We start from the raw sequence: 24,839 nt of genomic DNA, 5'->3' as shown, positions 1-24,839 counted from the left end.
TATATTTGCATACATAAGTTTCGCATTTAGTTTTTATTAGTACTTTTCTTTATCATTTGATTTCAATTTTTATTTTTTTTTTTTTCGTTTTTTGTTTTGCTTTTGCATTTTATATATATATGTATATTATAATTTACAATTCTTGTTTGTGTGTGTGTATAAATATGCACGAAATTATTATGTCTCATTTAATGATGCTGCACTAGTTTTCCTTTTAATTTTTTACTTTTTAATTGTATGTATATATAATTATTATATATATATATATATGTTTTATGTGTGGTGTGTCTGTGTGTTTATGTGTGTTTGGGTGTATATGTATTTGTTTTAAGAGCAATTTTGGGGAATTTTAATTTCATTTCAGAGCCCAAAAACGAAATCGAAATAGTTGCCTGGCTTCAACAGATCTTTTTTGTTTTTGTTATTGCTGTTGTTCTTCTTGTTGTATATATATATATATATGTATATATATACATATATAAATTTGTTTTTATAATTTTATTTTGTAATAGCAATAATTAATAATAATAATAATAATATAATTAATAATTATAATAATTTATATAATAAACGCAAAATTGGTAAATAATAAAAATAATAATAAAATACATTCATTACAATAATTATAATCAAAAGATGGTGTTGTTGTTTTTTTTTTTTTTTTGTAGTTTTTGCAAGTGTTTTACTCTTTTTTACTGATTTTAGTGTTTAATTAGGTAATTTTTTGTTTGTTGTTCTTGTTTATTTTGCTTTTTTGTGGTTTTCTTGATGGTATTTTTTGTTTTTTTTTTATGTTTTATATTTATATAAATTACAACGGAAGTGTCGGTGTATTTGTAGTTGGTGTTGGCGTCAACATTGACGCGGATGGAGGATAACGCAACGTATGCTGCGACGTCGCCTGCTGTATATAATCCTGACTTGGATTATTCAATACGCTATCCCGTGAGTTTGAATGTGAAGTTGCGCGCAGCAGGGTGACCGCTTCGCGTTCTGGACTACATTGTACACCGTCTAGTCATTTTTGGCGAGTTGATTTCTTCTTCTTTCGTTTAAAGAAACAACAACATCTGGAATATAAGGAACCACTAGAAACAGTTAGAAAAACAAAAAAAAAGAAAGAAAGAAAGAAATGGAGAAAAAAAATATGCGCATTAAAACGACAAAGCAAAAACCACAAACATTCAATTAGATTGTATCTTCTGGCTTATATACAAAAAGTATTTACAATTCCTATGTACACAAAACGCATTCCTGATATAGATCTTTGATCTTCAAGGGGAGACCTTGATCGATTTGCTCATGTAAATTTTAACCACATTTTTGCAATGAAAATAGTCGTCAAACTTATGGAATGCATTTTGCCATTAATTAAGCTATATACATATTTGTTTTCCACATGAATGTCACATACTTTGTTTCATCGACCAGTTCTACTTCGGGCTGCTGTGTGATGGGCGTATTAGAGTGTCCGGCCGTGGGATCGTCCGCATTTAGTTCGCCATTTGTCGAACTCACAACCTAAAATAGAATCGCACAAGAAAAAAATTAAAGATTATAAACAAAATGTCCAAAAAATATCAGTTAAACAACAATGTCGGGTCACATTATTTTGCCAAACAAAGAGTTTTAAATTTAACTGCAAAATCTATATACTAAAATATACATATATAGTATATATTTATATACATATGTATATCGTATAAATAAATTTCGTTTTGTTTTGATTTTTATTATTATTGGTGATAATAATATACAAAAAAAAAGGTGTTTTGTAGACAATTTACATAAAACTTTCTCACTCTCTAATCAAAAAGAAGAATAACAAAAAATGTGAATAGAAAAAAAAAACATTCCTTTGCCTGATGCCTTTATTTTATATAAGAACTAGGAATGTCACATGGCGTCAGTTTACACAATGTCACCACACACATTACACAAAAAACAATTAAAAAGAGGGAGAAACTTTTAGATACTGCGAAAAGAAACTAACTAAAAAAGAAAATTTTACCAAGAATCCATAACAAAATTGGGAACTTTGGTCTATAGCTTTTGTACGTGAAATTTGTATGCATTTTTATTGCAAACGAGCTTTTTCTTTTCTCGGCTAACATTACTACAGAGATTGCCTTCTCAAGATGAACTGAAACTAGTAGTTGACTCGTTTGCAGCAAGGACACACAGAAGAGACTATCACTGGACGCACTGGTACACTCACACACAGAGACACACAGAAAAGGACACTTGAAATACCTTAGTTGTTGCTTAGCTAAGTCAAAAGAAAATCGTGGGAATCTAAATATAGAGTATGTTATCAAGAGGTAATTCTATTAGGAAGAGAGTAGGAGTTGGAGTAGTGTGGTAGTAGTCGAACCGGATAAAGTTCTATTTCTTAGGATCATCATCGTTGTCGCTTTTCTCATAGTAAGCATCAAAGGGGCTATCATCATCGGAGCTTGAATCTTCGGGCAATCTCTGTAATAGGTTTTTGTGGGGTGGTTGGTTTTGGTTTCTCTTTTATCATTGACTTTACTGATTATTTGGCATGCTTATAGATTAATAAAACTAAATACTAATCGACATTATGAGAATATTATTAAAGTGAGCCCTCCAACTAAGGCCGAATTCTTTAAAAGGCGATGGACGAAGAGAAAGCTGTGCTTAATTGATGAACTTTAAATGTGAAAACATGCAACTTGTATGGTAAAGATGGGTGTTTGACTCGTTCGTTGTGTATGTGTGTGTGTGTGTGTGTGTGTGTGTGTGTGTAAAAGTTATGTGACATGCACTATATATTACGTCACATGCACTAAAACATAAACATATGTATATATATTAAATTCTATGGATTTAACTTTCCCTACTCATGCTCGCTATTTAAGGATATAGAAAACTGTTGGTAAATTTAAAAAGAAAAAAAATGCAGTATATCCGAAATAAAAACACATCTATGTCGATACCCGTCAATAAAAGTAACGAGTAGCGTGTTTAACGAGAACACAAACAAACCGTAAAAACGAGAAACTAGTCGTTAAGGAGAGGGGAAAGAGGAGGATAATATAATTCAGTACCTTGTTGAGCTAATGTAGAGTAAATCAAGTGAAAACATTAGAATTGAAAAGGCCAAAAATATAACAGTCTGCGAGTAATTCCATGAATATCAATATATTTATAAATACATATTGTAATTATCTCATATCATATATGGAATAGTAGTATATGTATGTAAATAGAGTATGTACAAGTTTTATATATGTATATGTTTATGAAAAACAGGCTGGCGAACAAACAATTACCAAATATTTCTTTAGGTATACTAATATATATCAAATATTAAATTTAACAAATTTTATTTACAATTAAACAAAGAAAAACAGCGAGCGACGAGCGACAAAAACAAAGAGTATACAGAAATTAAACGAAATGTAAAACATTAGAGATTAAAGTTAAAGTTAGGAGTAAGACAGAAAGGTAGGTAGACAGAGATAGAAATAGAGATAAAGAGGAGAGACAGAAAAAGAGAGAGCGCAGCAAATACTGTGGACTGGGTGGGAGAGTTTAGACGCTGTGAGACATTGGAGGAGCTTACCTGCACTGAGCCATGTCGATCGGCCGGTGTTAAATTGCCCAAAGTAGCCCCAGGCTTAGGCACATCAGGCCACGCAGCAACACCTCCTTTGGCATTTGTCTAATATGGTCGATGGAGTAGTTTGCAACGATGGATTACGTTTCGGTTACGAGATTGTATGATGGCCACATGTGTTTCGATTTCGGTTTGTTTGAGGTTGTTGGTAATAAGTAGAGAGTGGGGAGTTTTGTATTGGGTTGGTTTGGTTGTTTCGGGACAAAAACGAATTAGGCAATAATTAATTTTTAGTTTCAGACAATTTCTAAAGTTTTCAGTAGTTTTTTTTTTTTTTTTTTTTTTTTTTGTTATATGTAAATAAATTTTAATATGTATATTAATTTACAACAGAAAATACAAATTTACTACAGAAACATTTAAAAAACCATGATGTGTAAAATATTGCGTTTGTATTTTTGTGTTTGTGTGTGTGATTTGTGACTAAATAAAACTAAAGCAGATCACAAAGAAGAAATCATAAGAAAGGAAAAAAATTCATAACAAATTGCCAAATAATACATGTTTAAAGCAGCGAAAATCAAGACACAATTAGGACGCATTCATCAGGATTATATATCGCGGGGAATATGACCAATTACCAATCACCAATTGTTGTTTAGTTTTAGTTCTCAAAGCTTAACGCCAAAAATACTTTAAATTGACAATTTTCTTGTTCTAAAAACTAGCAATTTAAGGAGGATAATTTACATATCCTTTTTACTCTTAGCCAGGCTAAGAAAATGCTCCTAAACCCACTAATAAAACATCCTTAATTAAAAGCCATAGCAAAATTAACAAAACTATATTTAAAACATAAAATAAAAGAAACTGCAGAATCTATTTCCAGATGGTTGATATATATAATTTTATATATGTATTTGTGTACATATTCACACTAACCATAACAAAGATACTTTTCAAGTCTACAACGTCTAACCTGAAGTATTATATATTCTTCATTCTCATTATCATCATCAATATCATCGTCAAAATCAAAATAGGATACATCCTATACATACAACAGGTGTATCATTTATACGCAATATGTTTATAAAGAGGAAACACAAAAAGAAATGAAAACAAAGGAAGGAAAGAAAAAGCAGAGACCAAACGAGAGCTCATCGTAAAATAGTTTGCAGTTAAGGAGAGAGAAAAAATAGAAAATGAAAGGCAAGATATTTAAATCGAAAATTGAGAAATTGTTATATAAAAGCCAAACAAAATTTGTGTCTATAGTTGAGGAGTTATAAAAACAATAATTAATTGTCTTTGTTGTCTTATAAACCGAGTATAAAGTAGTAAATATATTAAAAAGTTAAGTAAAATAAATTAGGTTTTTTTATCTCTTTGTTTCTTCTATTTGTAGGGTTTTTTGTTGAATGAATTGAGGAATATTGTGCAATACTTTACCTTAGCCGTAACATTATGACGATCTTTATTTGGTGAAATGATGACTTCATGGCCAGTTTGCAGAGATCCGACGGGCGTTGACTGTGGGTGTAGGTTGTAGTAGTTGTTGTTGTTGTTGTTGTTATGGCAATAGATGGTGTTTGTGGTGTGTCAATGTTGAATATTTGTAGTTGTATTTGTTGCAAATGCAGATTATATTTACGTATATATATTTTTAATAAGTTGATGCAAATTTCGATATTTGTTGTACACAAAATAATGACACACACACACACATACACACATAGAGATACACATGATGATTGTTGTTGTAGTTGTTGTCCGAAAACAAAAATGAATTTTTGTTTTAAGAATTGATGAAATAGAAAGAAAGAAAGAGAGAGATAAAGAGTGGTGCGGTTAGAAAATGGCATTGAAATATGTTCTTTCTTTTTTTTGGTTAATAACTTAATGCGATTCTTAGTCTACTAAATATATATATTATGAAGTTAATTAGCATCGAGCTTCTTATACACAATTAAAATCACAATCTCAAGCATTTGTGTGTGCAGCATTTACCAACACTGTAACGAGCAATCTAAACACGCAGCGCAGGAGGATTCGGCCAGGATATGCTTTTATTATATACCTTATCCGATTTATTCTTCGCCAAATGAGAAGGGGGCGCATTCTTAATGACCTTCATTTGATCCAGCTGTTCCTTGGTCTTACATACGAAACAAAACGCAAGAATGTTCATATATGGGGATATATATAAGGATTTCAAAGAACTACAATCTTGAAAAAGTTTCAAAAACAACAAGAATACACAAAAGAAAGCCATACTCCAAAGGAACTCCCACAAAAAAAAAGGATTCATGTAAACCCCAAACCAAAATGTTAGGTAGGTTAGGTAGGATATGTTTACGAGTTGGTTTTGTGGTTTGCGATTATGTTAAACTTTAATTTAATAGCTTAATTTGAAGATTTATAAAAATATATAGGCAATATTTGGAACTAAAGTTTTCATTTGTTTCTCGTCTTTATCTGGATTTTTTTTTCGGCTGGGATACTTTTATATATATATATGTACATTCCAACAGCAATTATATTTAAACGGCCAACTTCAGTGTATTATGGCGAACTGGAACATAAACTGGTGGAGAGGAAGGTGGTTGAGGGTGGTCGCCAATGCCTTAAAAATCATTTCATTCCCCTTCTAGGTTAAGTTATTGTTATTGTTCCCCCCTGCGAGGATCCGGAATTGAGCGAATTCATAAAATACAATCTTCTCCTTGATGTTCTTGTCGATGGACTTGTTATTACAGTGCTATTTAGTTTTATCTCCTTCTTTGCCGACTATTTGTATATTTATTTTTAATATGGGTGGTGGTAGTATTCGATTTTTTAACGTTTCATATTATTTTTTTTGGTTTTGGATTATGCATATGAGAGTTAACTTTAGTTATTTTCTTATTGATATATGGGAAAGATGTAGAGATAGTGATAGATTTATATATTAGGTAGTAGGATGGGGTCGTAGTAGGCTTGCTTTGTTGTTTTTGTTGGTTAGGTCTCCTATGAAATTATGAAATTGACAATATATATATTATATATATATATATTTTTTTTTTTTTTTGAATTCGGCACAAGGATAAGAGGAGTATTTCGATTGTTGGTTTTTTTTTTTTTTTTGTGTTGTGGATGGAGAAGAAAGATCGTTCTTAAAGCTATGTATATATTGAAAATATCGATAGGCCTACCATTGTCTTCCCTGTCCAATCGAATTCGCCCTCATCGGTATAGCCCTTACGTTCGAATAAGTCTTGAAACAGTCTTCGCAGAAAATCATAATCGGGAGTTTCGAAAAAATCTAACCGTCGCACATAGCGCAAATATGTTGCAAACTCTTCGGGGTGGCCATCGCAAAGCACCTGGAAAAAAGAAAGAGAAATAAAAGAAGTTTCATTTTTGACTCATAGCATTTCCATATATTCATAAAAGTCACCTCAATGGGCGTTGCACGTTTTGTATCACCGATTTTTTGATATCTCTCCTTGAGTGTATCAGCCTTAAGGCCTTGCCACGGCAGTGAACCTCTTAAGAAATACATAAACATATGACCTAACGCCTCAAGATCATCTCGTCTCGACTGCTCACGTCCCATATGCGTATTGATTGACATATAACGAGCTGTGCCAGTTAGGGATTTATGTTCCCGATATGGTATATGTCTATTTGTATCTAAATCAATATATTCTTTGGCCAAACCGAAATCTATAAGGGAAAACAAAAATGTATTATTTGCAATGAATCCTATTAATGTGATCTTACCGATTATGTGTATAATTTTTTCACGTTTTGTTGATGTTCTGCCAATGAGAAAATTCTCTGGTTTGACATCCCTATAGATTAAGTGCCGACTATGAACATATTCGATCCGGTGGAGCTAAATATTAGAAACAAATACCAAAGATTAGTTGACAACTTAAATAATTTTAAATATTAGGTACGCAAAAGAGAAGGCAATATTGTTGGTTAAATAAATATTGTCAGTTCCCTTTTCTTTCGGCAGTACAAACAGAATCAGAGTCTGGCAAAGCCCGCTCCGAAATGTAGGCTTTACTTTTTGAAAACATTTTCACTGATGCAAAGTCACTGTTTGATTCAATTTACTCACAATTAATTTTACAATACTGGAATCAGTAATTGAGAACAGCAGGCAGTTCTCTTAGATTTAAGAATCACTTACAAAGTGTTTCTATTTGTACTACCCCTTTCATTTGGGAAGCTTATACATTACGGATTACACATCAAAACGCAATATTTTTTTTTTTCATATTTTCTTTAGTGTCTCAACTAGCTTGATTTTGATGATTGATATTTTATTTCTTTTCTTTTATGGCTGATTGGTTCGATTTTCGAAAGTTACAATGTGAAAAATAGAAGTACTCAAATTTTCAATTAATTGAACTACTGCAACAGAACAACAAATGTTTATATATTGTATTTTACATGCAAGTTTCCAAATAAATTACAATGAACGTTGTTGTTTCAATTAACATAATAAAAAAAAAACTAAATTAATAACCTTAACCAAGATCTACTACAAATGAGAGTTACGATAGCAGAGCGAAAGATAGAGATAGAGAAAGAGCGATATAAAGATACAGAGCGAGTTTGTGTTTGTGTGTGTTGTTTCAGTGTTAGTAAGCTTTAAAAAAGAAAAATACAAACAAAAAAATAAAAAACAAAAGTATCTTAATAATTACCAAGCTTGAAACCTACACACATCACAGAAAGTAAAAATAAAAGTTATAATAAAATATAAAAAAACTACATAATTTTTTTTTTTATATGTGACAGAGATTTGAAGTATTGAGCTTTTCCAGTGTTGGTTAATTTGATTTGCCTTTACTACCAAGATTTATATAGTTGTGGTAGGTGTGTGAATAAACAAAAGTTGTAGTAGTAAGTGTTGTGAAATGTGATTAGAATTAATTTTGATTCGAGTGCTTTGAAAGGTAAAACAATATAATATATAATACTCATGTATTGGAACAAAACAAACAAACAGCTGATTGTTGGTTGATTGTTTCTATTTTTGGTAGTGGTTTAAATTTGAATGGTGTTTTTCTTTTTTGTTTATTGTTGTTTTTGTACTTACTAATTGTATAGCTATCAGTAGTACGGTCTTCAAAGTGAAACGTCTGCCGCAAATATCGAATAAATCTTCAAGCGATGGACCAAGTAACTCCATAACAAGAGCATTATATTTGCCGCATGGGCCGAAGTAATATACTTCTGGTACACCCTCTGCTATAGCCCAACACACACAGAATGTGGTAAAAATTTGTTACAAGAAAAAACAAAAAAAAGCAGATTGGTTTTTTTTTTGTTTCGTTTTGGTTTGGTTGTTTGTTGGTTTGTTGATTGTTTTGTTGGTAGAGGAGGAATCAATCGAATTTAAGTGTTGGACAGCGCACAAAAGTTTATTTTTTTGTTTCGATCGTTGTTCAAGAGCGATAGAGCAAGAAGAAAGAGTATAGAGAAGAAATGAGAAGATGATAAGAGTTACAAAATCAATTTATAACAGTTTTTATATAACAGAGTTTTTGGGTCGCAGGGATACAATGAAGAGAGCAAGAGAAAGAGAGATATGGGGAGCAAGAGATAAAGAGCGAAGGCGAACAAGAGTGAGTGAAAGATTCAGGCTCATATGGAATGGTTAGTTTTAGCGCGTCTTACGTTTATTACCACCTTTCATTTATTTTAGACTTTCATTTTGATATTCAAACTTTAAATTTTTGATCAGCTATAAACATTTATAAAGTGCAAATTAATAAAAAAAATAATAAAAAACAACAAGAACAACCAAAATAGAGATTCTCGAAGCATATACAAGGAAGTCGCCTAATACAGGAACCAACTAACTCCTCACCACTCTTCTAGTCAACCCTAACCTCACAATTTAATGGAGAATTTCTCGATACATAAATGTCAAAATATATAAATTTGTATTTAATAGAGTTAAGTGTGATTAAATCTACTTTCATTTGTAAATACAAATTGAGCTTAACGTACATACATATAAATAAATTGTCTTTATATCTGTGACTGTGTGTGTGTTGCGTGTGTGTGTATAACAGTAGCGCAAAAATCATAAAATTGATTTCGATTTTGCTTGCTATTCTGTTGTGTTAGTAAATTTTGTTAAGAAAAAAATATATATTGTATTTAATATATATAGAGAGGAGGCGAGAGCAAGGGAGTGAGAGAAACAGAGAGTTTTGCATAGCAGAAAATCATCAAAAACACAAAAGGTAAGAACTTTTTTTCAAGTGGGTTAGGTATAACTGAAACTGTTATATAAGAAAACAAAAATATATGCTTGGGGGTTTTTGGTAGTCTTATTTGATTTTAGATATATACAAATAGGAGAGAGAGACAGTCTCTAAAGTAGTAATTACGACGCGTAGTTCACATGCTTTTGTGGTTAGGAATCGTTTTCTTTTTGTAGTAGTAGAGATACAGTTGTTATAACGATTTCAAGTTTACAATGCTACAACCAAAAAAAAAAAAAATGTATAGTTTTGCTTTTAAAATTTCAATTATTGTTGTTTTAACTACATTTTGAATTAATAAAAAATGTTTTTGGAATAACGTTCATTGCATTATATATTGTTTAAAATTAGAACATAGGGTGAAACTGTTGTCCAGTATTGTAAATTCTAAGCTTTGCACTTCTACAGCCCGGTTGAGACACTTTAATTTGAAAATGTAATTTATGTTCGGTTTGAAAAAAAAAATTTTTAATTAAACGGATTTCAAGTTTTGTTATACCACAACTGGCGTATACTATTATTATTTTCAACTCGAAATCCGCTTAAACAACAAATTCTAAAGTGATTTCGATTTCGGATTAATTTCAGGAACTTACAAGTTGTTTCGCTATCATCAATACAGTCTTAAGTGAAAATTTACGGGAGCAAATATTGAAGAGATCTTCTAATGATAATCCCAATAACTCTAAAACCATGGCATTATAACGGCCACCGCATGTGCCCAAATGATAAATGCGGGGTATGCCATCTGGGGCGTTATCGGCTTCAAATTTGCATAATCATAATTTTGATTTAAATATTCCAATTCCAAGTGATAGATACGAAGAGAGAATTTATGCCATGCCATCATAATGTGTTGTTGTTGTTGTTGCAGCCGGGCCCGGGATTCAGGTATTCAGTGTGTCAGTTCATATGATGTTCGGGGATCGATCAATCGGATGTGGGGGAAGCGCAGGTGATATTGATTTCAGAGATTCATTTTTATTTTTCAGATCGATGGCGGAGGGATCAAAGCAATATAATATAGATATAATAGATGGATATATTTATATATAAATACAACAAGAAAGACAGGCATTTAGAATAAAGAAAAAAAGGGAAACGATCAAAAATAAACTTTTTTGAAGCAAAAGTATTTTGGGTGGTATAACAGTTAGGTAGTACAGCTATTAAATTCTAGCTACTGCACATATAAATTAGAACAGTGTTTTGTTCCATATTTTGGGTTTTCATTTTGTACAAGTTTTGTTCTTTTTTTTAGGTTTTGTTCTTCACGCACCGACCTCCGAAATATGCTTGAGAAAATCTATTATCTGTTTTTGTTCATCTTCGAAAACAAATGGTAATTAAATAGTGTAAAAGCAGTTTTTCTTTATGACATATTTTGACAATTTAACGAAGAGGTGGTAACGGTGCAAAACTTTTTTTTTGTTTTCATTTCGATTTTTTGTTTAGGTGGGTGGTTGGTTGATTGGTTAGTACAAAATTAAGGAATAAATAAATACAATTGATAGAAATAGAAGTGTTGACGGAGGGGGTGGTCGTTGAAGTGCTAAGGGGGTGGGTTAGAGGGTAAATTCTTCGTTTTGTTTTGTAGTTAGTTAGTTATATTAGCTTAGATAGTGGCAAAGGGGATAGATAAAGGGGGGGAAAGAGGATTACAATAGTTGTGTATATAATTGTGTATATTTAGGATAATTTCAACATACCATGTGATCCTAATAGTTTATAAAACCTATACTCTAAGTGTAGTTGCGGAGCCTTTGACTTCATAGGCTCCATTTTTATTGCTACATGTTCATTGTTGTAAAGATTTTTGCCTGTAAAAAGAAATTGAAAAATCACAATTAGTTAAAAATTCAGTTGTTAGGTTCCATTATTAAACACAGCAAGCAGCGCGCATGATAGGAATAAAACCCATGCTTAACCCCAACAAACTAAGTTTAAAAAGGACATATACGGCACACGATGAATCAGATGAAATACATATTTGTATGCAAATCATGCTCAAAACTGGCATGCTCCGGTTTTTTTTTTACCTGTAACACTGTCCGTGCCACGCCCACCACCACCACCACCAAAGCAACACATTCGCCGACCTAAGTCATTTACACATACATACACACCCACACACATACAGACATAAACAACAACGAAACGGGAGAAAAAGGGAAAAAGAGAAGAGAGTACGGCATATTTCGATTAATATAACAACAAATTCACTCATGTATGCAAAATTATGTCATGAGAGAGACAGAAAGGAGACTAAAAGTGTGTGTGTGTGTGTGTGAGAGAGACAGTTAGCATTGAATGACCATGACTGAGTGGGTGGTTAGGGTGGGAGACGGAGTGAAAGAGTTCGTTACAAAAGCTTATCAGCAGACGACACACAACATTAAGGCGGCGCTGATATGTGTAGTCATCAGACAGCAAAAAGCAAGAAAAAATCCCCCCTCTGAAAAAGAAAAGAAAAACCCGCATGACTTTGAATAAAAAAACAAAACTACTAGCCCCGCCCCCGACCGCCCCTCACCGCTCCTTTGATTCGCGTACTTGCCACCCTTCAGCCATATGTTTTCTTACACCCTCAGTAAAAATTATAATCATTTTATTCGTTTATTTATTTGCGGTTGCTCTGACACTAAAATAATACAACAACAAAAATTGTGCAAAATACGCAAAAACTTCTCACGTTAGTCAGAACTACAATTTCTCCTCTCCTCTCTCTCTCTCACTTGCTCACCTTCACAATCCTATCCTCCCGCCCACTCTTCCTCTTCGAACACAGCTGTCGTCTCTCATGAATTTTATTATAATCATCGATTCTCTTTATATATTGCACATTTTGTTATTGTTTATGTTTTAATTCAATTGCTCTTACGGTAAAGAACACACCATTGAGTGCTTCGTAAACTGTTATATGGCATCTGTATAATTGGCAATGACTCCAAAACTGTACAACAGATAGTTCATTTATCTTAAATATAATACTATAAAGCTAAAGTATGTATAAAAAACTAAACGTTATTAGCATGTTAGCCATATTAATGACTCTTAAACTGTTGTAAATTGTGAAAAAGGTATCGTAATTTTTGGCATAACCCTCCCCCCTTCTCCATACCTCCACAACCACGACTTCATTGATTTTTCAAGAAGCCATACAGAATGTCATGACCTAACACAATAAACAACAAAAAACTCAAATAAATAAATAAAACCTGAATGGTCCCCAAAAGGGAAATTTTAATCATTAAACAGCAGCGCGAAAAACGGAGAATTCCCTCGAAAAAAAAAATAACGAAATAAAAAGAAAATAAAAAGGGCGTGCAACAATAATGTTCTCGGAGAATTAAACGTGAAACGCCCACGCAAAAGTATCATAAAATTGCCAAGAAAGCAAAATACAAATACAACAATAAATTGGCTTTTCTACATTTTACTTCCAATTTGTAGTAGTTGTTGTGTTTCTGTTCTGGTCTGGTCAGCTAATTTTATTTATACTCAGAGAGCAGAGACACACACACACATACTTTACCCCTCAAACACACACCACACACACACACACATATATATATATATATATATTTAGGCTATTGTAATAAATGGGAGAAAAATCAGGCGTGTTCAGGCTACCAAAAACAAAATGAAAAATACAACAAATTATGTCATTTTTTATTGCAATTACCAAAAACAAAAAACTAACTAAAGTTTCCTCGTTATCTTTGCTACCAAACTTGTCTTAAATAGTACACTATAGTATAGATTAATAGATGTATATACATATATATATATTCATTCATTTTATATGTTTTGATAGCATTTTATATAGAGCACAAGCACAATTAATAAAAATGATATCACAGTTTATTTAGCCCAAAGCAAAATATTTCTACGTCATAAAAAGTGTTTCATTCTTTCCAATACGTTAATAAGGTGTTCAGACAGCTGTTAGTTCAATCTAAACACCCTGTAAACAAAAGCACCCTTTTATCCCCACACATCAACTAATAACTGAAAACAGCTGTTAAGGTAAATAAATCACATAAATTGCATTATTTAATGCAAGAATCGAAAAGCGTATGATTCTAAAAACAGATCTAAAGAACTTTTAAACCATTAAACAAAGCTAAAACTTGGTCCATCCTAAATTTTGTACACCTTTTCAAGACTATGGCGAAAAGTATTTCCCTCCAGTTATTGGTTAGACAGGTATAATTAGGTAGATAGCAACAAGAAAACCTAAATAATATACAAGATATCAAAATCTGTGTTAAAAAAAAATGTTGATTTCATGATGACGTAGTATAGGAATCTGAGGTTTTATATCCAATACTATCAAATTGGTAAATTTCATGGGGATAATCCAATTTTTATGAAAATGTTTCTTCTAGACCTATATGATATAGGGGTCCGATCCTGACAATTTTCATACTTTATCTGCTCCTGGCTATATCATCATCTCGATAGCTCTTAAGATGGCAGCGTCAAGTTCGGAAACGTCTCCTTCTGTGCGTTACAAACATCTGACCAATTTTATAATACCCTCTGCAAGGGTATAAAAACAGTATTTTGTCAATAAAACAAACTTGGATTTAAGTATAGTACCGATTTTTTAAAAACACACCACTTACGGTTCGAAATGCCGAGTGGTCGTAAATGGATTAAATAAGGTACATTGAAAGAACCACTTCTCATTGACTCTATAAAATTCAGTACTAAATAAGTTCTTAGACCTCAGGTAAACAACTCATTGAAATTGCTTTCAGTTTGAACAACACTGTATGTCACATTATTCTAGTCGACTACTACCTGTTGTACGATAAAAAAGGAAGTGACAAGCCTAAATAAAGAAAAGGAAAGAGAAACGAAGGGAGAACAAATTGTATAAAAGCGCATTTAGCAAACAAAACAAAAGTGACGACGACGACTCTACGCCAGCAGGCAAAACAGATGGCGGAATGGAATGGCATTTTGTTGCATTGTTGTACAAAAACAACAAGAGACAGCACAAAAATGAAAGAAAAAAGGTTCCCATTGTGGTTAATGTTCTTGGCAGCCAAGTCATGAAAAGGAATGCCAAACAGTCGGCCAGCCAGCCAGCCAGCCAGCCAACAAACGAGCCAACCAGTCAGTCAAAAAAACTGAAAGGAAGTCTCCTCTCACACAAAACAAAAATGGCTACCCCATTGAAGAAGTTAAAGAATGAATGAGAAATGTTTCCCGATTTGCAAAGTTTTAAAATATACTCTATAAGATATTAACTAAAATCAAAAAAAACATTGAGATTTGGCCATCAATCGAATCATCAATATAAACTCAAAATATAGCTGAATGAATTGAATAGGAATAATTAATTTAAATTGTATATTTGTTTTTGAGATTAATATACCCCGGCGACATCAGAATAGTAATGGGTATTAGCAAAAGTGGCGACACCAGCCGAACAATCGTCGACGGACTCCCGGACAGATATACTTTGGCTTTGAGTCACATATAAATATATAATTTACGATTTATTTACAGCTATTTGGCGCTGAGCCCAAAGTAACACAGTGCAGGAAGAGGAGGGAAACCCGGACACCTACTCCGACCCCGACCCTTACCCCGACCCGGACACCGAGCAAGAGGATATAACGGAAACCGTTGCTTAACCTAAATACATATACAAAAGAACAAACAAGCACAGATCATGAATCTTAATCTCAGTCTTGTGGGTGAAGATAAAAAAGCAGGTTATAGAGAAATACAGTAAATATCGGTTATAAAGATCTATATTTTTTTCACGTTCTTTCTGTCGACGGCTGCTGTATTGGCTTTTTTGTGTTTGTTATACCTTTTCAAACAAAATGTGACACAATTGAAGGACTAAGGGTAGATATCGGCATTCTTATTTCCCTTTATCCAAAAAAAGGACGGCATTAACAAAAAAAAAAAAAAGAAGTACCCCGAATGGGTGCATTTCCCGAATATCGCTAATGCAAATCAGAGCTCTTTTCAATGGCAATTTCAACTATATTCTGTCAATTGTTTTTAATTTAAAAATTAGATAAGAAGCGCTTGACACAAATTCAATTTTTAGTTTTTGTTTCAGTACTCACCTAAACGCAATTCGCCAAAATTACCACAGCCAATTTTTTTACCGACACGAAAATTTGGTCCGACCATAAGTACACCTGTTGTGGTGCTTACAGATTGGCGGGTGGAATACATATTATTGCTTGAATTTGTTTTACCACCAGCGAGGGCTGTGGCGTTTGCCACATTACCAGCAGATGGACCGGCAGTTGTTGTCTGTGGACCTCCGCCACTGCAAAAAGATAAAAGAGAAAAATATATATGTTAAAAATAAGTACAAGCAATTAAATATGGTTCCATTAAAGTCTAATATACATATTTATGAAATAGAAAGGGTTAAAAAAACTCAACCTGAGATAGTTTTGAACTCTTTTAACCAATTTCGGCGCCATTTTTTGTTTTTGGTATAATGAACGGGACGACGACAATCGAAGTTAAAATGTCGAAAAAATAAAAACTTCAAATGAAACTAAAACAGAATCACTTTGTCTCCCTCTAACTGCATCTATCACTCTCTCTGTCTCTCTCTGTAAATGTATATTGAAATATATAGATGTAGTATACGTACTCCTCCTTTTTGATATATTGTGATATATATTTGCGAAACATTCAAATTTGAAAAAACCTAGAAAGCAAAGGTTTGCTAGGTTTTCGATAGAAAATATAATCGCAAAATGAAAATATTTTCAAAGGTCACTAAACTCCGTGGCAGCAACATGTTGAAATTATCTTACAATATTAAGCGAGAGAAACGCCCACAAATATACCTATGTACAGGAAAGGACAATGACACATACAACAACAACAAAAAGAAAAAAGTTTTTCTACATTTTGCATTTTTAAACAGCAGACTAACGAGTTGGGAAGTGGCGAAGTAAGTTCGAAAATTGACGCTCTATGGTCAATGACGGAGAACTTGCTCAGGCGTTACCAACATTCGAGTAAGTGACTCATGCCTACTTACATACCCTACTTCTAGGGTGAACACAATAGGTATATTCTGGGCGTGGCTTTAATATCTTTAAGATGATTCCGAGTAGTTGTTGAAAAATTTAGGTCGCGCTGCCGTGGGCTGAGGTAAAAACAATGCTTATTGAACACGAGTGAGTGAATCACAGAACAAAATTCCCTTGCGCCCCGCATCAAAATCAATTAATTAAAAAAAAAGCGCACAGAGATTGAAAGAGACTCGCTCTGAAATGCAAAAAGTTTCTAGGGAGTTTTTTTTTTAGTTCATTAACAGGAAATTGATAGAACACATGGCCTTCTCGCCCCGCCCCCTCCGCCCATTTGTCCCATTCACTACTCCATCTTTTTTTGTGGTAATAAAATCTTATCTTCTGCGTAGAACACAGAGACTGAGTCGGACAGCGGAGAGAAGAAACAATTACCGATAATTGTACCGTTAAGCGCAGTGTTGTGTTGCGAAAATCGAGAATGAACTTCTACCCGATAACAATTAAAGACACCGCCGAATCACTAAAAGAGAGCAATAACAACTACCAAGGAGAGCGAGAGAGAGAAACAAGTTCTCCTCCATTAAAACTGCTTGTAGTAGATTTTTTTTTCTTTTTCTGCACACTCAACTCTACTTAAATTTAGTTTGTGATTGTTTTTATGGCTTAATATCCTGTGGCTAAAACTGGTTCAACATATGTATGCATCAATCGATTGGTTGTTGGTGTTGTTGGCTCCCCAGTTCTTTTTTTTTTTGTGTGCCTCTTTATTTATATTTATTTTTGCTTTTGGGGTCGTCGTTTGCTTAGCGAAACACAACGAAACGCCTTTGGATTCAAGAAAACGGGTTCTTAAACTGTATGTAAAGAAAAAACAACAAAAAGAAAAGGAGCCAGCATTTTAAATACCCTTTAATTTCCTTACAGGCCAGAGCAGAGCCATTCGTCAAACAGAAAATTTATAGGGCATCTATCTATCGACTAGTTGCAGATTAGTATAGATTTTTACAAAACAAAACCAAAATATATTTATAGATTAAGGAGTCACATCTAAAAGGTATCTGAAAGTCGGTATATGCTTGATTTCTCGCTTACGGGATTTCTTTCCTTCTTCTCGAATGTGAGCAAAAAAAGGCTCAAAACTTGGGTTGGAGCGGCCGGTTTTTGAATTGAATGGCGCTGTTAAGTACGTTCAACAAGTACGTACAGGAAATGGCTCGAGGCGGGGAAGAAAGCGAAGGATTTTAAGGTGTTCTGGTCCTTTAATAATTGATTTAAACACGAAATGACTCTTTATCTATCTATATGATATGAGATCTCGTAACTGAAAACAAAGAAATTTTATATGGTATGAAGGTTTTTTTTTAGTTTTGGTTTTTCACTTTAAATTTAAATATGTTTATAATTGCACACCTTTAGGTTCAGCCGAAAAAAAGGATAGGGGGACGGACTGGGGTCTATTCAAAGACTGAAGGGGGGGTAACATTTGGTTTTATTTAATCAACTTTATGATTCGAAGTTAAAAGAGTTTATAGTAAATTTGGGACGACTTACAAATCTTATTTCATCATTTTAAAGCTACAGGGGATTTCACACAATCAAAAATTGTTGATGGAAACTTTACCATAACAATTAATCTACTATCATCGGAAAAAATGGCCTTAATTAGTGTTGTACTCATGACTCCCGAAATTACAAATAAATGAAAACATAAGGATTCTTCGAATGTATATATTCGAACTCCCACCAGGGATTCAGCTTTGGCTATCTCTCTAATTTCAAGCCATATCCAGCCTGGGAGGAGAAGTCTCTTCATAAAATTTCAAATCATCAATATTTTCCATATGAGAAATTCCATTCCATTTGAATTTGACTTTTATTCTCTCTTTCGCCCGTTTTAATCTTTTATTTGCATTGCATAATTCTTCCAAATAACCGACCATAAACAGAAAAGAAAAATTAACACTTGTTGTTGGCGCTTCCAATTTCATATATGTATACCCTTGCAAAAAGGGTATATTAATTTTGGTCAGAAGTGTGCAACGCATAGAAGGAAGCATCTCCGACCATATAAAGTATATATATTCTTGATCAGCACGACGAGACGAGTTCAAATAGTCCAAGGCCATGTCCGTCCGTCTGGATCAACGCAAACTCCTCCTAGACCGTAAGAGCTACAGAGCTGAAATTTTGCATGTAGGCTTGTATATACTGCAGGCGTTGTATATCTCACTATATCATATAGCTCCCATACAAACGCCAAAGTCACGAACAGTGACTTTTCTTAATAAATTCGTTATTTTCTGAGCTATTGTCGTGAAATTTAATATTGGTGAGTTAATTACACATATAAACGACTATGCCAAATTTGATCAAGATCGGGTGACTATATCATATATGTAGCTCCCATAGGAACGGTGAAACAGTGACTTTTGTCAATTACTTCGTTACTTTTGAAGCTTTGAAGAATTGTCAAAAAAATGTATATTTCTCAGTTTAGCATAACTATTAATGACTGTGCCAAATTTGATTAAGATCGGGCGACTATATCATATAGCTCCCATAGGAACAATCGGTGGTGAACAGTGACTTTGATCAATAACTTCGTTATTTCCTAAGCCGCTCTTTCGCAAATATTAGACCTTTTACTCAAAAAACTTGCAAGGGTATACAAACTTTGACGCGGTCAAAGTTAGCCCCGGCCCTCTGGTTTTTAGCTGTTTTCTGTTTGTTAGGATGTCAACAACATTTAATGCAAACCCGTTTCAAAGAAAGTGGAAAAAACGACAAGTTTCGTTAAATCAATAATTAAAAATAAATCAAGAGCTAAAAATAATAACAAAAGACACAGAAAAAAAAACATTGTGCGCTCTTAGCACAAAAAAAAAGTGGTAAAGAAAGGTTTCAGTAACGAACTTATGTGTGTGTATTTGTGGGGCGATTCATGAATAAATCAAGCGCAAATTAAGCAAAAGAGACAGTCAATGGGAAAGGGGTCAATGGGGAAACGACTATTCATAGAGAAGAAGGCGTGACCCGATTGTTGTGACGTTGTTTTGGGACAGCGGAAAGTCCCAATTAGAATTTCCTTACCCCAGACAATGTTTTTATACCAGGTGGAGGATTACCTAATATTTCAAAAACCAATTAAATTCCGTCTTCCCGAATGGCATGCTCTTTGAGAATACGAAGAGTAAATTATTAAGTCACTTTCCGAATTAGTCAAATCAATAGAATTAAGCGCTGACTCAGAAAAATATCCATAAATTTAATTAAACAAAAAAAAAGGAAAAAAAGATGCCCCACGACCACCAAATAATCTTAAATATCTTGTTAATTTGTCCGTGCTGCTGTCTCTTACATAAGACCCAAAAAAATGAGAAAAGAACCACTCGTAAATGGCAGCTTAAAAATAAACAAAAGAAAATCTCAACAAAAAATACATTCTTGATAAAATTAAATTACGTGATAAGCCGACCCTCTGTTTTCTCTGTCTGCCTTATTGTGTTCCTCTGTGTGTGTGAGTGTGTGTGTGTGTGTGTGTGTGTGTGTGAGAGAGAGAGAACGACAACGACCTTATCATTATGAGAGACGTTCTGATGACGCTATTCACTTTCTGTCTGTCTGTCGTTCGGTCAGTCAGTCAGTCAACTTTTTCTACGTCTCTCAACACAGTTGAATTGTTATGCCTATTTTTAGAATATCGCCACAACAAACACAACAATTTCATTATAATTGTCAGACGCAATTGAAATTCAATTATGCAAAGCTAAAAATCAAGCAATCCAATAATATTATAATGTATATAAATATGTGTTTATCCAAGAATTTGTTCTACAATAGATCTCTAGCTTGATAGCGTTTGGAAGGTCAAATTGGAGGATTACACACACACAAACACTTATGTACATATCCAAAAATGTTGATAGAGTCTTTGATCAGTAACATGAAGCATTTAAAAACTGACTTAAAACAGATGTCACATTCTGTCTCGATTAATTATGAGTAATCGATCGAAGAAATTATTGACACCAACATCAAATTCAATTCGGTGCGTTGTAATGTTAAATTTGTATTAACACTAGATCTACCACACCAGTCAAAATGACTGGTTTTACTTTTTATTTCATAAATATTGACTAAGTGTTTTTATTTTTTTTTTTCGATATTATGTTATGACTTTTTAAATAACCACTAAATACATGCAATTTGATAAGTTAATTTCATTTTGTGTTCATAGGAAGAGATTTTTTTGTTTTTGGCACTTATACCGTAACCAGTCATTTTGACTGGGTATATGATTGATATGCAATTATTTTATATTTTGCCCTTTTAGGAAGTTCCCTTGTTTAAAACATTGCTGTTTGTAAGCTTGTTTACACATCCCTGAAGATCTCACAGCTGAATATCAGTTTTCAAGCCGAAGAAAGGCAAATGAAAATCACCGTCCAGTAACGCAGAATCCCCGGCCTGTACGTAAATGGTGCCAAATAGGGCATTGTAACAACAAGAAAAAAGTTGCTATTTGTAAAACATGATTTTTTTGATTAAATCTAATTGTAAATTAAATATAATTGTGTTATGCATTTTTATTATTTTATTTATATTTTTTTATTTCTCATTAAATCTTTTAAAGGATTACGAATTTTAATATAAAATAATAGGACTTTTCTTAACCAGTCAAATTGACTGGCTCTGGTACAAATAGGTATAGAAATTTCTTGGTAAATCTAGTGTTAATAAACAAATTGATCAATTTGTTGATGTTTTGGTAAATATTTTATTGAATGGCACAATACATCACATCAGAGGGTAAAACATATCGATAATCATTATTTTAAATAGCAAATTGACATTTTGAAAGGCATGAAGAACACACATAACATAAATATGAACACCTCTCCACCTCCTAAGTTCACCTCCAAACACCCCCATACAAGCCCCCTCCCTTCTATCCCTTCATTGTCGGGGGGGGACTTTCGTCAAACCAGCTGACCTATCAGCATTGATAAGCAAAGAACTCTCTCACACACACACACACAGGGGGCGGCATAAAACTCTTGAAAATACACTCACTCACTCAGCCACGCAAGCACATACAAAACACTTATTACATGCACTAGTAGTAGTAGGCAGCAGCAAGCGGCAATATGAACAAGCTGGCTAGATAAGCGCGCGTTGATTAGCGCAGCAAGTAAGCAACGATGTCATCGACGTCAGACAATAGCGAGACGTACACACACACACACACCCACATATGAACGAGTGTTGTGAGGGAGAGTGCGAGAGCAGCAAAACCCAACCCAAACGCCAACTGCATATGATGAAGAGAGCAAAAAACAACAAACAACAACAACATTGACGAGTGCTAGCGCCACTTTTAAACTGTGCTTGCAGTTGCTGCTGGCCTCCAATCGTTGATGTTGTTGTTGCTGTTGCTGCTGCTACAGCAACATAAGACACAGTGAGGCCAAATTAATTGAATCATCAACACACACACAATAAAAACAAAGCTCATTTAAAGGCCCTTCCAGGTCGACGACAGATTTCAAAAGTTTTCTAAAGCCTCGTGGCCGATAAACCAGACACAATATAGCAAAACTATAGTATTCAGAACTCACGGCTGTTCCTAGCCGATCCTTTTTTTTCATCTCTTATAGTCAATGATCTTGCACCTTTTAAAAGCCAGCCGAAGCCATAAATTTCAAAAACTTACAACTGTTTATTAAATAAGAGAAAAAGGTCTAAAATTAATAATTAGTGTAAGGCTGCTTTATACATACATATGTATACTTTGAAACTAATATTAAAGGCTATTACCAAAATAAAAGACCCTTATCCTTGAAAATAAATAATTTTGTTTGTCCACTTAAAAATAAAATCAAAATAAAAAGAATCATCTGCTAGAAAAGGACACCATCATAGCCGCTTATAGTTTATAGACTTATTTGTGCGCTAGATGCCCAAGATTCGAATAAGGTGACCTGAAAAAAACATTTATTATAAAGCGTTAGGTATGGGAAACTAAAACTATTCAAACGAATTCTCATTTGTACATAAATTTCCATTTAATTATTTCATTTGACTGGACAATTGCAACCACAGTGCGAATGATGCTGAGCTGAGCTGAGCTGAGCTGAGAGAGAGAAAGACGTTCGTCAGGATTGAAATTGGGGTTGGGTTAAGTGAGTATGCACGTCGCATTGACGACGACGACGACGACGTCAAAGTCTATCAACAGCAGCAGCAGCAGCAGCAGCCTCTACTGCGCATATATGTATGTACATACATATGTAGGGGCGCCTCATTGGCCGATTGACCTTTGCATGTTAGATTAACATTGAATCCTACCATGCATAAGGTATATATTCTATTATGTACCTATGTTTCTACACGTACGCGTACATACATACATATATATGAGCTTTAATTAGATTGCACGTGCAAAAAGCTAAAAAGCTATGCACATGGACGGCACTTTATTAGAGGTCAAAACTATATCAACACAAAGCGAACTTGTGGTGTGTGTGTGTGTGTGTGTGAGCCATGGCGTTGGCGTTGTGCGAAAATTGCCTGCAATTTGCTTTCTAGTATTCTCTTCCTGTGGCCTCAATCCTATATCAAATCATCAATCTTCTGCTCCTACGTTAGCTCTTCCTTCCTTCCGCCTTTTATACTGTGTGTGTGTAATTGCTTAGGTTGAATTTGTGGGTGTATGTGTGTGTACAAAACGACATTGAAATATCTCACGTGCGTTTTACATTGGCAAAGTGTATAAAAATACGTTTTTTTCTTTGTGTTTTTTGTTCGTTTTTTTTCGCTAGGTTAGTATTTTTTTTTTTTTGTATTATTCGGAGGTCAAAGTCACGGCGGGCGATGGGCAACAAATGCAATTTAAGAGCCACTGCAGTTTTTTAAACTTTTTTTCGGTGTTTGTTTTCACATTCATTTTTTTTTATCTGCATTCTGGACGAGGGGTAATGGGGGGGGGGGTACATCCCCCCGTCGACAAACTGAAGGTTACGTACAAAAAGAATTTCCAAGTTTTTCTTATATTCAACTGTAGATTCTTCTTTCGTAGACTTTAATCTTGTAATGAGACCGTTTTTTCCGAAAGAATCAACAAAAAGTTTTAGAACCTAATGTTACTGTTTCAAAAATTGGTAGTTGTTAAACTATTCTGTTTAGGAAGAAGAAGGGTAATACTCTTTGCACTGTACCAAAAACAAAATAGTCTCAAGAGAATGCAAGAATCCTATAAAAGGAAAACATGTGTTAAACATAAGTTAAGAACTAAACTATAAGATAACTAACCCGGCAAACTCCCGTCAAATGGCGCTCCAGGGCCTTCTGTGTCTGTTGATTGTGTTCTCTGTCTCCTCCTTAGACTCACAACAACAACACAAATGCCGCGACCGTTTCGACTGCCTCATGCATTGAGTGATCCTACCTACAAGAACAGCAGCAACAACGATGCGGGGGATCAGTGCTGGTCAAACTGTTGTTGTATGCGGCTGCAGCTGTTAAGGGGCCGTTCACTTTGCTGCTGATCATTTATTTGTTGTACTTGAAAACGTGTTTTTTCTCTTTCTTTCTTGTTGTTTTTCTCTTCTTGTTTTTTATCTTATAATTGTTTAATTGTTTTCATGTCATGAACTCCAACTATTCCGGTTTTTATCATACACTTTGTGCAAAAATTATATTGCTGCTTTTTGCTATAATAAAATATTATTTAAAATCAAATATTTTTTTAACTTTAGACACCAACACACAACAACAATTGCAATTGTTGAAATTTATTATTATTAAATGCCAAGATGCGCGCGCGCTTTTCACATTTCTTAAACAAATTTTGTATTTCCTTTAATTTTTGTTTTGTATAGATTTTTCGTGCGGCATTTGTTTTTTCTGCTTTTACACGAATTAAAGCTATCAAGTATGTAGTTTTTT

At 33.7% G+C, this 24,839-nt stretch overlaps 1 protein-coding gene across 21 annotated transcripts; it reads right to left on the bottom strand.

The window, feature by feature from the left end:
- Positions 1 to 688: 688 nt before the first annotated feature.
- LOC6650981 (casein kinase I) lies at positions 689 to 24,455 on the bottom strand. 21 transcript variants are annotated; one of them, XM_047009441.1, is made up of 12 exons: positions 16,285 to 16,435; positions 15,957 to 16,165; positions 11,568 to 11,678; positions 8,682 to 8,833; positions 7,349 to 7,463; positions 7,023 to 7,291; positions 6,778 to 6,948; positions 5,664 to 5,741; positions 5,036 to 5,116; positions 3,590 to 3,688; positions 1,415 to 1,521; positions 689 to 1,070 (listed from the first exon to the last, which is right to left on the bottom strand). In XM_047009441.1, exons 1-12 carry the CDS (start codon positions 16,323 to 16,325, stop codon positions 1,019 to 1,021), a joined length of 1,485 nt encoding a protein of 494 aa, XP_046865397.1. In that variant the 5' UTR covers positions 16,326 to 16,435; the 3' UTR covers positions 689 to 1,018. The 21 variants fall into 21 exon arrangements, with proteins under 21 accessions (XP_046865397.1, XP_046865395.1, XP_046865396.1 ...); XM_047009439.1 differs by having other exon boundaries at positions 689 to 1,088; positions 16,285 to 16,434; XM_047009440.1 differs by having other exon boundaries at positions 689 to 1,088; positions 8,682 to 8,830; positions 16,285 to 16,434.
- Positions 24,456 to 24,839: the final 384 nt, after the last annotated feature.

This window comes from Drosophila willistoni, chromosome 3R (assembly GCF_018902025.1).
Source record: "Drosophila willistoni isolate 14030-0811.24 chromosome 3R, UCI_dwil_1.1, whole genome shotgun sequence".
In the NCBI taxonomy this organism is placed as follows: Eukaryota; Metazoa; Arthropoda; class Insecta; order Diptera; family Drosophilidae; genus Drosophila; species Drosophila willistoni.
The sequence above is the reverse complement of the archived record's forward strand: the minus strand, read 5'-3'. Positions and strand labels throughout refer to the sequence as shown.